Source organism: Tupaia chinensis, unplaced genomic scaffold, assembly GCF_000334495.1.
Source record: "Tupaia chinensis unplaced genomic scaffold, TupChi_1.0 Scaffold143642_1, whole genome shotgun sequence".
NCBI classification, from domain to species: Eukaryota; Metazoa; Chordata; class Mammalia; order Scandentia; family Tupaiidae; genus Tupaia; species Tupaia belangeri.
In genome coordinates, this window is record NW_006203490.1 from 206,216 (window position 1) to 223,693 (window position 17,478).

At 36.5% G+C, this 17,478-nt stretch overlaps 1 protein-coding gene across 3 annotated transcripts in view; it reads left to right on the forward strand.

Moving 5' to 3' along the window:
- Positions 1–17,478, forward strand: part of ARB2A (ARB2 cotranscriptional regulator A) — a 473,507-nt gene that overhangs the window by 196,407 nt on the left and 259,622 nt on the right. For all 3 annotated transcript variants that reach the window (XM_006164516.3, XM_027766702.1, XM_027766701.1), the window contains one exon: positions 8,295–8,414. In XM_006164516.3, coding sequence (XP_006164578.1) covers positions 8,295–8,414 — 120 coding nt within the window. The remainder of the gene's footprint in view (positions 1–8,294; positions 8,415–17,478) is intronic.

Genomic DNA, 17,478 nt, shown 5'->3' on the forward strand with positions numbered 1-17,478 from the left:
ACAGACAGAGAGAGACATAGAGACAGAAAGCGAGAAATCACCCCCCAGGGGGAATGGCCACGCCGCAATCCCTTCTCCTCCATTCTCCTCTCGGGATCTTGGGCACACACGCACACGCGCCCACCGTGAGTTCTAAGCCACCAGGTCTGGGACGCGAACCACAGTTGACTATGTGGGAATCCAGCGACATAGCCATTATGCTAATTGCTGGTTCCCTAAAGTAAGGATTTCTTAAAGTATACAAATGATGGGGATCTAGCATGTTTAAACACTGTACATAATAAAAAAATCTTCAATCTCTGAAATTCTGGAGAAGTAATCAGATATGAAAGCCAAGTTTTTGTATAGCTAAGGTTACCTACCTCTTTAATTACCTCCTTTTTAAATAGTAATTTTAATAGACCATTTTTTAATTGTATGCCCCTAGTCCTTCAAAAATAGGGTTTATAAGGTTTATATACCATCAGTGACTATTTTTAGATGATTTCAGGGTCATTATTGATCATCCATAACTGCTTTAAAACTGTATTGTCTTAAGTTGTTCAGTAATAACTCTAGTATTCTTAGATTCCTACACTGTCTGTGCACCTCTGTATTTTGTTTTTTTTAAAGAATTATTTATTTTTAAAATTTATTTATTATTAATTTTTTTTCACATGAATTTTGCCAGAGAAAGACAGAGAGAGGGAGAATGAAAAAGCAAGCCGCCAGGTCTGGGACTTGAATTGTGGTCAGCCATGTGGGAATTCCAGTGCCTTAACCACCACGCCACCTGCTGGCCCTGTGCACTTCTAAATTTTCTAATGTTCAATTTCTTCAAGTACTTTCAAACTTTCAGCTACCATTTGCGGCTTGTTAGTGTTCAGTATCTTCAGACCAGGCATTAGAATTTGTCACATAAGAAAGTATAAAGACCTTGCTCAGATGCTGATTCTCTAAGAAACCATCAGTGATCACTCACTAGTACTTTTGATTTAGTGTTGTTGTTTACCTTGTAATAGCATCAGCTCATTTATAAAGTTTTATTATCAACGCATACACTTTATAGACACTTTGGACAGTTCTAAATAGTAGAAACAAGGTAAAAATAGGAAATTCTCATAATCCCACCATACATATGCAGCTCAGCTACTTGTTTCTTCTTTTGAAAAGTGTTTTTTAAACTTTTTACATAGGGAATTTCAAGTGGAAAATCATATGAGCTGCATGTAATATATTATAAACTTACCAAATAGCTACATATTTCCTATATAAACTAATTTATTTGAATATTTATTTGTCCAATATTGGGTACTTAAGCTCAATCTAAATTGTTGTTGTTATAAATAAGATAGTGATAAACATCTTGAGCATTAATCATTTGCCACATTCTAGATTTTTAGAGGTAGAGTCCTGAAACAGAATTTAAATACTCTGTCTTAAATTTTTAAGTGCATTCTAAATGACTTTGTCCACAGTGTCATTGCCAATGATACTGGCATTATTAATAATTTATTGAGCACCTATAGCACTTTGTATTTATAGTTCAAAAGATAATCTCTCTTAAATTGCAAACATTCCAGGAGAAAGAAGTGATGTGGCAGGTTAAAGACACAGAATAACAAAGAACCAATGAAATGGTATAGAATTTAATTTAAGCTGTGATAACTGATAGTTACGCTATCAAGTAACCTTGAGTCCACAGTATTTTTCAGTAGTTTTAAACATAGGGCACAATAATAATACATGTAACTAGTTATATCATACTTTCCACATATTTCTTATAAGACATTGAGGAACACAGGTTGGTAAAAACCTTTTCTACTTCTGCACCAGATTTGACCTTCAGTGAACTTTCTACTTTTGTTTCTCTGGAAGCCTGACATGGTGGTATCTCAGGTTGAACTTCCCAGATAACAGATTTTGAAATGGAGATCTACATGAAGGAAGTTTGTTAATAAGTCTTCTTGGGATCAGGGCCTGTAGGGGAATGAAAAATATGAAATTGTGTAGGAGTTGAACTGCACAACAAAGGTCTTAACTAACCCCATGGTGATCTCCGGATCTAGGATGGCTTTTGAGACATGTCTCGTCTTAGGCAAGAAACTGGGCCTTTATACACCCACATGATTTCACTGGATTCAGCTTGTCCCAGAGGTGAGATACCCTTGCTCCTGAGTGAGCACCCTGTGGACCCAAGAGAGTAACTCCTACAAGGCTAAAGTTTCTATGTAAGAACTATTGCAAAGTCCCCACTAAAAAGAAATATCTGAAGACTAGATGGTGGGTCAGCAGTAAAACATGACACTATGTGAGGCTGGCCAGTGTGAGAAGGTTCCTGGTTCACATCCAGAAACCAGCCTGTGTACACGGGCACATTTGTGCCTATAATCTGGGACAGGCTGACGGCAAGGGGTAGACCACAGCATCAAGACCTGTTGGGGGTTGCTGTCTGTCTTTTTTCTTCATGGAATTACTAAATAAACTTTAAAAGCAACAAAGAAAGAACTAAAAAGGAATGTCTGGTGCTGCCCGGCTGGTAAGCTGTGATTACTACTTTGGATCTTTGGAGGTCAGTGGATATCAAGTGTGGGTCAGAGTAGACTTATGAATTAAATAAGTTTACTTTGAGCCTATAAAAGACTCCCTAGTGGGTATTTAGACATTTCCTCAATTGAGTCTCACTTTTTAGAAGAGTTGGTTTTAAATCGAAAGCTAAAGACTAAGTTGATGACCTTAGAGTCAGACTGAAGACATTTAAGTACTTGGTGTACAAAGAAACTTGAGGTTTCTCTCTCCTGCTGCTGACAGGGTGCTATTAACAGATATTGTCTCTCTAGTCTGTGGAGGAAAAGACTCAGCTATAGAACTATTCTGAGTAGTAGTTGTTCTATATAAACAGTTGAAAGAACGGTTGTCTTTTAACCCTCTTTGAGTCATAGATGGGTCATTCGGGCCTGACTGGCAGTTTCCCTCATATCCTGTGATTCAGAGTTTTTCCAGTTCTTCCTTTGTGATGACTCCTTCTGGCCCTTTCTTACCATTCACTCTGTTGCCACCCTGAGGAATATTTGTTCTATCATCTCGTATATGGATGACCTAACTGCTTGTCTGCCTGTAGGCTTTGCATAATCTGAGGGGCATTAGCCCTGAGATCCCAGACTAAATCCCATGGTAGAGTTTTGTCTGGGGTTTTCATACTATTAATAGTAATAATAGATTTTCATCGGATATAAGGTCTCTGGAAATAGTGAGAGGGAAGTCTAGAAAGGTACATTTGGGGAATATGAGGGCTAACGAGTTCCGTAAGGGCAGGAAAGTCATGATACACTTTTTACTATGTTTTTCTATGCAAAAATGCATCATGACTTTTCCAACAACTCAGTAGTTATTTGGTAGGCAAAGGGAACCATTTCAGTAAAGGAATCCTTTAGCAGGACAGTAGATTGCTCAGAGGAGGACTTTAGTAAGTAGTTTGGCAACATAATTAGAGGAAAGATTAGAAGAAATGAGATTAGTTAGAAGACTATCATAAGGCCCTCAATTTAGGTGAGAATGGGAAGAATGCAGCAGAAATGGTCTCAGCAGTATGAAGGAAAAATAAGTGACTGAAAGAGAACCTCACTGAGGGCAGATAGTGTGGATTTATTGAATGAGCCCGTTGAACTTGGTGTCAAGACAATCCAACAATAAGAGAAGAAAGACTTCTCACACACTACTGCTTGCAAGTTTGTTTGTGTTAATACCCTATGAACTTTAAAACTTACTAAAGGTTAGGATATTGGCATGCTTTTTTATCATCTTTCCTTGTCCACTTCTAGCACAACAATTCACGGGACAAAGTAATCAAATTTACCTATGTTTTCAGTCTGTCTATCTGTAGACAGTTTAGGGCCATCACATGTTGAAGATTATTAGTTCTACTAACTATCAGTAGGTAGAAACTCTGATAACTTTGTCCCTATGTTGTTTTCACATTTCTTTTATTGTAAGATGTAACTAGGGTGGCCAGATGTCCAGGGTTTCACTGAATAGTCCCAAATTAGACCTGTTCTTCTAGTTCAGTTACTCATAATATCTTATTTTCATTCTAAAAATGTTCACACAATAAATTCTGTGGATATATTACATATATCTACAGAAAAGTTCTAAATGTGTAGTCAGTTTAAAGAATAACTAAAAGGAACATACGTATATAACTACCACTGCAGTCAAGAAATGGAACTCTGGGACCAGCATTTGATGTAATGGCTATGTCACTGGACTCCCATGTAGTTGACTGTGGTTCGAGTCCCGGACCCAGTGGCTTAAAGTCACTCTGGGCGCATGTGCGTGCGTGCCCAAGATCCCGAGAGGAGAATGGAGAAGGGATTGCAGCGTGGCCATCCCACCTGGGGGGAGGTGATTTCTCACTTTCTGTTTCTCTGTCTCTCTCTTTGCCTTTCTGACAAGCATATGCACCCTATAGCAAAAAACCTCTCCAAAAAAAAAAAAAAGAAAAGAAAAGAAAAGAAAGAAAGAAAGAAGGAAAGAAAGAAAGAAAGAAGAAAGAAAGAAAGAAAATGTTTGCTGAATAAAAATAAAGGCACACCCTACTTGTCAAATTTAGGTATCTGAGCCTCACCTAGAGGATAGAAAGGATTATGAAATGCTAAAATGAGATTCTCACAGTAGTGGTTCTGTCAGAGCTTTAAATAGTAACCTGTACTAGGAAACCTGAAAAGCTCAAGACTGCCCTTTAACGCTTCTATTGCTCAGAAGCCAACCTGAACTGTGTCCAAAGGCCTCTGGGGAAAAGGGATTAAAAACCCAAAGCCCTGAGCTATTCCAAGGTGAGGAGTCTAAAGGTAGACCTTTCTATAATAAAGACCCAAAGGCCTGCTGAGAATGAATTCGAATTGGACTAGCCCACTCCTGAAATTAAACTTGGGTCCAGGTTTTGGTCATCCAAGCCTTGACACTAGTTTGAGGTGGGCCTGGGCTGAGAATGAATGTTTCCATGTGGGAATGCCTTCTTCTGACAAGCATATGCACCCTAAAGAAAAAAACCTCTCCAAAAAAAAAAAAAAGAAAAGAAAAGAAAAGAAAGAAAGAAAGAAGGAAAGAAAGAAATAGAACTCTGACAGCCACTAGAAATCTATTTCCCATTTACAGCCTAGACTCTGCCTTAGAGTTAACTGTTATCCTTATTTTTATAACTGTTTTTATGCTTTTTAAAATATTCAAAGTTAACTTTCAAAGCCTAAAATCCTTACAAGAATTCTACTCCAATTTTTTTTCATTATATATATAATATATATCTTAAATGTTGTAGCCAGTACGTGGCATAGTGGTTAAAGTGCTGGACTCCTACATGACAAATCTCAGTTCAAATCCCAGACCTGGCTTGAAAACCACGCTGGGTGCATGTATGTGTGTTCCAAAAAAATACCAGGAGGAGAATGGAGAAGAAGGGATTGCAGTGTGACCCCTGGTGGTGGGGAGGGAGCATTTCTCACTTTTTCTCTCACTTTCTGTCTCTCTTTCTGGTGAGTGCACACACCCTATGGCAAAAAACTTTAAAAATGTTTATTTTTATCTATGGGGCCAGCAGATGGCATAGCAGTTGCTGGACTCCCACATGGCCAACCGCAGTTTAAGTCCTGGACCCAGTGCCTTGAAGCACACCACATGCGTGTGCATGTGTGCCCAAGATCCCCAGTGGAGAATGAAGCAGAAGGGACTGCAGATGACCTGGGGTGTGATTTCTCACTTTCCCATTCACTGTCTCTCTCCATGCCCTAAGGCTGAAATATATATATATTTTATATATATACATGTGTGTGTGCGTAGCTTATATATGGGTAATTTCATATTTATGTTTCTAATAGGTGCCTTTGAGAATATGTATTTTAATATATGACTATGAGGTTGTAGGTAATCAACCTAAAGGTAAATGTTGTATTTTTATTAGTCATAATTGTACAAACATTTATCAAACAAAAAGGCACAGTTCTTGGGCATTAGAATTTGATAGTCTAATGTGTGCGTAGCTTATATATGGGTAATTTCATATTTATGTTTCTAATAGGTGCCTTTGAGAATATGTATTTTAATATATGACTATGAGGTTGTAGGTAATCAACCTAAAGGTAAATGTTGTATTTTTATTAGTCATAATTGTACAAACATTTATCAAACAAAAAGGCACAGTTCTTGGGCATTAGAATTTGATAGTCTAATAAACACCATACAAATCCGTTAGAGCAATAATGTGAATCATGCACAAGACATTGTTTGAAGGTATTACTGGGCCAGCAGGTGGCATGGATGTTAAGACGGCTAGATACCACAGAACTGATTCTGTGGTTTGAATCCTGGACCCGGAAGCTTGAAAATCATACCGGGAGTGTGTATATGCATATACGAAACCCTGAGAGGACAGAGGAGAGGGGATTGTGGCATGACTTTGTCTCTCTCCAGCAAGCATACACACCGTACAGCAAACTAAATAATACTAAGACTAATAATATAATACCTAGCTTTTGGGGTAATAAGGAAGACTTGCTAGAGGAGATGAAATGTCATTGAGTACTGAAGACAAGTAAGAATGAGGGAGGTGATGGTGCTAAGTGAAGTGGGGGCAGAACACAGACTCACTTTCACAAAAAGGAAATGGTCCAAAGACAAGAAAAGTATTAGGTTACTGTAACTTGTACTCTGCAGTGGGAGCACACAGAGTTCTCTGCTGTCTGTTGGGACAAAGGACTGTCTTTTAGATGTATTTTTTCAGGACATTGTGAGAGATGTAGTTCAAGAAATAAACAAAGGTGAGATCATGAAGGGCATTGATTTTTATAATGTGGAATTTAGCCTCATCTTGAGGGTAATGAGAAAACTTCAGAGGGTTCTAAGCAACAAGCAGCAAGGCAACACAAGATGTTTGCATTTTTGAAAGGTCGTTCTTGCTGCCGCCTTAGAGTATGTAAACGGGCAGTTCTAAGAGCATGGAAACTAGTCTGGAGACTTTCGTGGCCATCTGCTTGTGAAATGATGATGACTTGATCCAAGCCAAAGGACATGAGGGTGGAGAGAAGTAAATAGACATAAGAAACAATTAGAGATAGAATCAGAGAGAATTAATTATTGATTATATGAGGAATTTGAGGGAGAAATAAAAGATGCTGGTGCAATTTCAGCTGGACATGGGAAGAACAGTGACAAGTCTGTTAAGGAAATGGTTTTTGGTTTTGCTAGAGGGTACGTGTGCTCTCCAGAGAGACCAAGATAGAGGGAGAAAAGAAAGTACCCTCCACGGGGAATGGTCACACTGCAATCCTTTCTCCTCCATCTCTTCTCCCTTTTGTGATTTTGGGAATCCACACACACATACGACATGTTTCTCAGGCCTCCAGATCCAGGACTAAGTACAAGGTTGGCCATGTGGGAACAGGGTGCCTTAACTACAAGGCTATAAAACCAGCCTTTACAGGGCAAGTTTTTAGTATAGCATTGAATGGCTAAATTTGAAGTGTCTATAAGATATCCATAAATGATCATTAAGAAGTTAGCTTTCTCCAGAGAGAAATTTAGGGCAGAGATAGACATAAGGCGGTAATAACTTCTAGGTGACATGTAAAGCCATACATAGGAATTTAATTAATTATGATAAAATGTCTAAGATGGATAATGTGAATATATGTGTTCATTGTCTTATATTTGTAACATTCTTGGGAAATTAGTCTTTTGGTGTTAAGTTTCTAAAAAATGTTTGTACAAAACATTTTCATGATCTTTTGTTCTTTGGGATTTTTTAAATCAATTTTATTTAGATTGTTTTATTTTTGTTTTTCATTATTCAGATTTTGGCTTTAATAGTAGTATTTATCAGTTATACAAATAAATACAGCAAAATCAAGTTATTACAGAACTTTCAAATTTTAAGCAGTATACATAAATTTATTAGGAATTAGTAAGTTAAGCTAAATGTAAAAGCCCCTAGGTATATGTTACTAATTTCTCCCAGTTCTAGCAAAGAATATATAGAGAAATGTTTTTTAAAAATACTATCTATGTTTTAAATCATTTTAATAGAAAATATTTGTTATTCATTTTCTGCTTATTTTTGGCTTATAGAGGTACTTAAAATCCTATAAATCTAATAATTTAGATGTATGTGTAATATTTTCAGATATAAGTGTAAAAATTTAAATAAATTTTTTGTTTGTTTGTTTGCTTAGATTTTTGCCACAGAGCACGTGTGCTCACTAGAGAGATAGAGAGACAATAAAATTATAATAATTAGATATAATGTATAATATATGTTTTCTTTATAGGAAAATGGTTCTCCTGAAGAACACGCACTCTATGTTTGGGACCATTTCATAGCCCAGTCTGCAGCTGAGAATGTATTTTTTGTTGCTCACAGCTATGGAGGACTTGCTTTTGTTGAACTGGTAAGTGCACATTTAATTCTTTGTTTTAAAAAATATATATTTATTAAATTTTATTTCTTCTTATTATTCTTATTTTGCTGTAGGGCATGTTTGCTCACCAAGAAAACAGAGAGAGGGAAAGTGAGAAACCAAACCACCAGGTCAGGGACTCAAACCACTGTTAGCCATGTGGGAGTCCAGTGCCTTAAGCACCATGCCACTGCAGTCCCCTTAACTCTGTTTTTAATTCCCATCTCTTGATAGTTTTTTTTCCCTCTCTATTCCCTTTTTCTTGATATTATTACTTAAGTTGCTTTATATAAAGGATGAAAATAAAGTATTTTGAGTAAGTAATTTTATGGTCAAAAAGAGTATACTGGTTTAGGGACCAATAGATTGTATAATGGTTATGTTGCTGGACTCCCACATAGTCTAACACGGTTCAAGTCCCAGACCCGGTGGCTTAAAATTCTTGCTGAGCATGTGTGTGTGCATGACCAAAATCTTGAGAGGAGAATGGAGAAGAAGGGATGCCATCCATCCTGTGGAGTGATTTCTCACTTTCTGTCTGTCTCACTCTAATGAGTGCATGCACCCTATAGCAAAAAATCTCTCTTAAAAAGAAAAAGAATATACAAATTTATTTTCTGATGACAGAGCTTCTCAGTGTAAATAAGAAAGCTTTTTGCCAGTTCCTTGTTTACATACTACCTAGACATTTCTGCATTGTAATCCAAGTTTCTATACATTCCATGATACTTACATTTCTTATTTTATGTGTACACCAGTGAAACTTGTGTTCTCTGTAAATTGTTCAAAATTTGAAGAGACTCTGAGTATTTGGGAATATTTTGACAAGTTTTAGCTGACTTGTATCTCTACCAGTTGGTACTTGATACCTAATCAAAATTTACATGATTGGTATTAGAGCTATCAGAAAGCTTCCATTAATCTTTGATAAACATGTATTTGATCATTTAGGTTCTAATAGATCACAGTGAACATTTAAAGCAGTCACAGAATTGATTGTCTAATTTTTCTGTGTCTAGACTCTGGTGTGTGTTTCTCTTTGTCATGGAAATTAAATATATTTAGGTGGCCTTTTCAACCTTCCTGCTCCATCGTATTGCTTACCCACATGATTTAGATATAAAACTGATGGTGACACCTGACACCTGAGAATAGCTGACCTAAATCTTCAAATGCTTGTGTCCTCTTAGAATCAATAAATAAGTTAAATTTTTTATTTCTTAAATTGATTCCAATGTTTAGAGGTTATTTTCAGGTCCTTCTAACTCTGGTATAATAACTTATTTCTTTTGATATACACAATGGTATCTTAAGATTGTTCTTTAATATACTAGTATCTTTTTAAAAAAACGAATGTTTTTCAAATAATTTATTTCAACCCATATATATAAATATATACATAAATACATATAGATATCTTATTTCTTTGTAAGTCCTTTCATTCCTTAAAAAATAAAACTTCTTGACTTATAGCGTGACTTAAAACCTGTCTAAAAGCCTGCAAGGCTAATCGGATTTCAAATTTCTGTAAAACAAAATCCCGTTTTTTATTTTATGACAGTTTTTAAAAAACCTTTGTGCACCAAATGTGAAACTTAATTGCATTTTGGACAGTTTTTAAAATGAACTCAAGATGCCAAGGTTAACAGATGACCAGTGTGTCAGTCCTATTTTGCCTGTCCTTCTTGTCACACACTGGTGGATATTTCTCCACTTTTGTTCCACTTTAATATAAAGCACACAGATGTTTCAGAACAAGACTTGGCTTCTGACCTTGAGGCTATTAGGGTCAGGGTCCTCAGGGCCTGTGAAATTATCACAAGCTGAGCTAAAGTTTTTCTCCATCACAGTAAGTAACCAGTAAGTAAGAAGTTAAAAAGGAGCTTTGTCAGAGAGACAAGATGGTCTCAGTAAGGGTCAGCTTCTGTAGTCTGCTGTCTCTGCAGGAGGCACATGCATGGGAGGAGGAATATAATATAACCACTGGCACATCACATATCTGTCAGGCATCGCCCGGGCTGAGAAGTCTATTTAACGTAACACACCTTGTTTAGGTTTAAGATATTAATGGTGGTGATCTCAACTTCATATATTTGCTACTTTCTGTGAAATAACTTTGATTGGGATGGATAGCAGCAGAATACAGATGGTAGCAACTGATGAAAGACTGACAGCTCCCTCACCTAATGAAATGGATTCCTTGAAGCAAATAGCATTATACAGTGATGAGTTGTACTTTCATTTGTGATCAATTTGATGAATATATTTAAGTCCACCAAGTTTCTGTTTAAAAAGACTTGAAAAACATGACTAAGGAAAGAAAAAACATTGACATATTTTTAAACATTTTGCTTTTGCCTAAAATTAAATAATATTCTTCCCATTATCACCAACATTCTTAGGAGAAGAGTCATGATGTTTAGAATGGTGCCAAATACTCATTTTTTAGGGATTTTTTTCAATAAAGGTATAATATATAAAATTGTTTTACATGGATTCAGAATTTTAGTATTAAGTTTACAAGAAAGTGGATTGTGAACAGTGATATCTAAATATTAAATTATATTTTCGTTTTTCTCACAATAATGCATCAGACATTAAATCCTCTGGATATCAGTAAAATTTAAATTGGATTAAATTGTTGTAAAATTCGACTCCTCATTAAAAATTCTGTACATGCACACACACACACACACACACACACACACATACACTCTCTCTTATTAGGGAATAGTCTTAGTTTGTAACATAATGTCTGAATGGATGGAAATTGTTTTTCTACCATCTTCATATAAGTTCACATTCCTCTTCAGGTCACAGATTTTAAGAAAATTTATTTTAAATTAAACTGTGTGGAAGTAGGGTTTCACCAATAAATACTGTTACTTAACAGTGCTTATTATTTGAATAGCAGGTACCAGTTAGGACCGCTAATGAAATGTGTCTTGCCATTGCTAAATTAAATTTGAGGACCAGCTATGGTGGTGCAGGTGGTGAATCAGTACTGCACAATACTAGAGCCACGTGGAAGGCCTGGATGCAGATCCTGCTTTGACCTGAAAACACTGTGGTCTTGACTGGTTGGGAGACTTGGGAGGAAAATCATGTCATGGCAAGACTCTGTCAAAGTTCTCTTTCTCTCTCTCTCTCTCTTCCCTACTCCTTTTTCTGTCTCTATCTCTCATGAAAAATCATTTTCAAAAATTAGAATTGTGGGACCAGCAGTTAGCGTAATGGCTATGTTGCTGGACTCCCACATAGTCGACCGCGGTTTGCTTCCCGGATCCAGTGGCTTAAAACTCAAGCCGGGCGCGTGTGCGTGCGTGCCCAAGATCCTGAGAGGAGAATGGAGGAGAAGGGATTGCGGTGTGACCATCCCCCCTGGGGAATGATTTCTCACTTTCTCTCCCTCCATCTCTCTCTATCTGTCTGGCAAGCGCACGTGCCCTATAGCTAAAAAAATTTAAAAATACAAATTAAAATTAAAAAAAAATTACAATTGTGTGGGACCATCAGGTAGTAGTTAAGGCTCTGCACTCCTACATGGGTGACTGAGGTTCAAGTCCTGGACCCAGCTACTTGAAATTCATGCCAGATGTGTGTACGTGTGTGCTCAGAATCCCTAGAGGAGAATGAAGGAGAAGGGACTGTGATTTGGCCATCTTTACTGAGGGGATGATTTCTCACTTTCTCTTCTCTGTTTCTCTCTGTCTTTCCAGCAAGTACAATTGCCCTATAGCAAAAATCTCTCTCTCAAAAAAAAAAAAGATTTAAAATTGCATGTAATTAATTATAATTTAAAATGTACATGCTTCCAATAGATATCTGAAGATAACTTACCTTTAAATTTACAGTACGAAATAGTTGTACAGCTTTCCTATTTGGCTGATAGTTGTTTTTGAAAACTGGGAGCATAATTTGCTATTGATCCTAACTTAAAGTGTTGAATTTCTTCTGAAGAATATGTTATAGTCAGAGATTTGTTTGCAAAACGAATGTTCATTTTTATGGTAGTAAATCATGGAACTTGACCAGGCCTGACCTCATAAAAACAGTATACTATCTACAGTAATAATGAGAAAAGCGATACGAAAAATATACCTTCTGCTACTTTTACTCTCATATGTTAACAACTCACATTTTCAATCCTCTAATCTTTCTGTGGTCCTAGTAAAAATAGATGTTGAAAAGACAGCTCTGGGGGACCAACAGATGGCATAATGGTTATATCACTGGAATTTCCACATAGTCAAGCACAGTTCAAGTCCCATAACTAGCTGCTTAAAACTCACACTGGGCCCGTGTCCATGCGTGCCCAAAATCCTGAGAGGAGAATGGAGGAGAAGGGATTGCAGCATGGCCATCCCCCCTTGGAGGTGATTTCTTGCTTTCTGTCTCTCTCTGTCTCTCCAGCAAGAGCATGTGCCCTATAGCTAAAATCTCTCTATAAAAATAATAATAAGATAGCTCTGATGTCAGTTCAAGCATATAGTCATTAAAGGCAAAAGGAAATAACTATTATTTTATGACTTGATCATAACCTTTTGAAAATAACAATACATATGAAGGGATCTTCAAACAGTTAATGGGTGGGACCAGCAGGTGGTGTGATGGTTAAGGCGCTGGACACTCCCACATAGCCAACCATGGTTCGAGTCCCAGACCTTGTGGGCTTGCTTTCTCGCTTTTCCTCTCTCTCTTTCTGTGTCTCTCTATGGTCAAATTAAAATAAATGAATGATTGAATAAAATTAAATAATAATTATTTTTTAAGAAAAGAGTTAATGGGAAATTCATATTATGAACCATGCATGGATTTCAAAAATATTTTGCACCAAAATAAACTCAGACTTTAATTTTATTTTCCATGAACTTCTTAAGTCTCCTGCCTGTGTTATCTCCTCTGTATATTTAAAACAATGCTAGTATGTAAAGTTAGTTATTACACCATTCTTTACAAAGCCTTAAGTTTGTCTCAGAAGTTTTATTTTTTACATGACAGAGTTAATAATTGTGGTTAGCATACATTTACCAAATTTATTTGGAAAGAACACTACAAATACTATTTACTTTTGACTTACATTCTTAAACATTCAGTCTCAATGTTTTGGAAATGAACTGTCATTTTAAAACAATGAAGTTTTTTTGACCTTTCTCATCCTCTCTTTCTCCAGCCACTTTGATGAGTGATTCCTACTGCTTCCACTGCTGGCCATTTCTGAGTGCTTTCACTCTTGCCTTTCCAGGTGATGATCAGTTTGTCAAAACCATACAACCTTAAAATTTTCTTTCATTTGGAAATGAGCAGGTTTTCCTTGTCAATGGGCAGTTACCAGTCTCAGCTCACTTACCATCCCTGTTTGCAGTGCTCAATAAATCAATTTGTATTCAGTTTTTTCCTTAGCCGAATGAGTATTCATATTTTTATAAAACACTAAACAACCTTAATAAAAATACCTTATTAGTTTTTTTTAACTCATATAAAATTAGTCTTTGTCTTACTACTTTTATTTCCTTTTTCTTGTTATTAGAGGTATGTTCACAACCACCGTTACTTAGAAATCACTTAGAAATGTATGAAAACAGTCCCTTTTGAAAGTGTATCTCTACCCACTTTTGATTTTGGTTTCTCCATGCTTGTCAGCACTTGATTGGCACCTCACTTGCATGTGAATTAAGGAATGAAGGGAACTCTATTTTCCTGCCATTGTTCCATGCTGGGCTCCCTGGCCTCCAGGCAGCCTAAGCTGCCCTTCAGCTGCTGATAGAGGACTAGTTTTTTGGACAGAGCTCTGAGGACACTCAACCTCAGTCTACTCAGTTGATCTTTTCACATTGCCTGGAGCATGATTTGAGTTTTCACTGAAGAGAAAATGGAATGGAGCTAAAATTAGTTTTTACATTTAGCGACATCAGCTAACTATGAGCTTTTAAGTAGTATATTTTGTCCATAAAGAACAAAGTAAATTGAATATCAGTAGGATATCTATTAAGTGTGATCAGTGGTAATGGCCAAAATTTCGGCTATGGAGAATGAAGAATTGAGGAGTAGTAAAATAAGGGAGGCAAATAAAGAAAACTTGAGGCGTAGTATTAAAATAATTAAAAAAAATAATAATGATAATTCAGGTCAGAAACACTTTTAGAAACCTACTTTAAAATCTAGGTATTGCAGTAAAATTAAGGTACCATTTGTAGTATAACTACAAAATGCAAATTAATTTTTTAGAGTTGTGTGTGTGTGTGTGTGTGTGTGTGTGTATGTGTGTGTGTGTGATGGCCACTCCAAGATCCCTTCTCCATTCTACTCTCAGGCTTTTGGGCATGCACACACATATACACATGTGCCTGGTGTGAGTTTTAAACCACAGGGTCCAGGACTCAAACTGCAGTTGACTATGTGGGAGTCCAGCAACATAACCATTCCGCCATCTGCTGGTCCCTTAGAGTTGCCTTTTATTTGTAAGTTTTATCTTACCCAAGTGATTTAAAAACAAACAAGGTATAAAGAGCTTAATACTGACCTTGTTCCCCACCCAGTTTGGGAATACTGTGTAGCAAAATGAGTGGTCTTAAATATCTGCATGATTAATTGACCAATTTATAGAGTTTAAGCCTTAACTCTTATTAATAGCTATTACAACTCTTAACTCTTACAATATCTCTTGCTAATTCAAATTATTACTTCTCCATATTCTCCATTTAAATATTGACTGCTTTGGAAATTGTGCCTAATCAATTATTTTGTTAGGCAGTGTTACCGTTTTCTGTTATCATTAAAATCTCCTCTCTGCTTTTAGTCAGACTGAAAAGATTGTTTGTCTGTGCTCCACTCTTCTAATACAGTCTTTTCAATAAAAAGAAAAATTACCAAACTAAATTATAATTATATCCTCACAATGCTATTTGATAGTCTATAGAAGAGGTCTAGGAAACTTTACATTTCATCTCTCGTAATTACTTTAACATAAACCTAACTTTTTAATTTTCAAGATATAATGTACAGGGACCAGCAGTTAGCGTAATGGCTGTGTCGCTGTACTTCCATGTAGTCGACCGTGGTTCACATCCTGGACCTGGTGGCTTAAAATTCACACTGGGCGCATGTGTGTGCGTGCCCAAGATCCCAAGAGGAGAAGGGATTGTGGCATGGCCATCCCCCCTGGGGGGGTGATTTCTCACTTTCTGTCTCTCTGTGTCTCTGCCTGTCTGACGAGCACACACACCCTATAGCAAAAACCTCTCCAAAAAAAAGATATAATGTACATATCTTTACCAAGATATAATCGAGATTTATTAGGCTTTATAATTCACATACATAAGATTCATTATTTAAAATATACAATTCAGTGATTTTCCACATATTCACAAAGTTGTACAGTCATCACCACCATCTAATTGTATAACATTTCATTACCCCAAAGATATCTTTACCCAATAGCTATCACTCTGCTTACTTACTATCCTACCAGCAATGCCTATGGGATCCAATTTCTTTACAACTTCCCCAGCACTTGTTATCAGGCTTTTTCACTTTAACTATGCTATTGGGTAGGAAGTAGAATCTCATTGTGGTTTTTATTTTTACTTGTCTAATGACTAAGCATGTTGGACATCTTTCATGCAGTTATTGGCCATTTGTATATTTTCTTTGGAAAAATGTCTACTTGAGTCATTTGTCCATTTTTTAATTGGTTGTCATTTTATTGTTGACTTTCAAGAGTTATTTTATATATATATATTTTTTTGAGAGTTTTTTTCGCTATAGGGCACGTGTGCTCGCCAGACAGACAGAGAGAGACAGAGAGACAGAGAGGGAGAAATCACCCTCTGGGAGGATGGCCATGCCGCAATCCCTTCTCCTCCATTCTCCTCTCGGGATCTTGGGCATGCACGCACACGTGCCCGGAGTGAGTTTAAGCCACTGGGTCCAGGACTTGAACCGTGGTCGACTACATGGAAGTCCAGCGACATAGCCATTAAGCTAACTGCTGGTCCCAAGAGTTATTTTATATATTTTAAATGCAATTCCTTTATCAAATATATGATTGCAAATATTTTCTCCCATTCTGTGGTTACTGATTCACTTTCTTGATGTCCTTAAAAATATATGTTTTACTTGTGATAAAGTTGAGTTTATCTACCTTTTGCTTTTGTCACTTGAGTTCATTTTTGTAGATGGTACAAATTAAGGATCCAATTTAATTATTTCAAATTTGAGTAATTAGTTTTCTCAGCACTGTTTCTTAAAAAGATTGTTCTTTACCCTTTAATTCATCAGAGCACCCTTGTCTAAACCGATTGACTATAAATGTGAAAGTTTGCTTCTGGACACTGAATGCTATTCCATTGATTTATATGCCTGTTCTCATATCAGTACTACACTCACATTATTACTGTAGCTTTGTGGTAAGTTTTGAAATCAGTAAGAGGATCTTGTAACTACTTTTTCAATATTGTTTTGGCTATTCAAGGTCCCTAGCATTTCTATATAAACTTTAGGATCAATTTGTTAATTTTTGCAGGGGGGGAAAAATGAGTAAGAATTTTAATTGGAATTAGTTAAATCTGTAAGTCATTTTGGGGAATATTGCCACCTTGATAGCACATTAAATCATTCAATGAATGAATGTGTACTTTTTTTCTGTTTACTTAAGTCATCTTTCCAAAATGTTTTAATGTTTTTGGTGTACAAGTCTTATAGTTCTTCTGTTAAATTTATTCCTATGTGGGGACCAGCAGATGGTTTGGTGTCTAAGACACTAGATCCCCACATAGGCAACCATGGTTTGAGTCCTAGACCTGGCAGCTTGAAAATCATGCCAGGCGTGTATGCATTCATGCCCCAAATCCCAAGAGGAGAATGAAGGGGAGGGTATTGCAGGGTGGTCATCCTCAAGGAGTGATTTCTTTCTTTCCCTCTTTGTCTTTCTCCAGAAAGTGTACATGCCCTTGAGCATAAACCTTAAAAAAATTAAAATTTAAAATTGATTCTTAAGTTTTTTTTTTTCTTTTTGTTGTTGTTCCAGGTGAAATTTCTTTTTAAATTTCACATT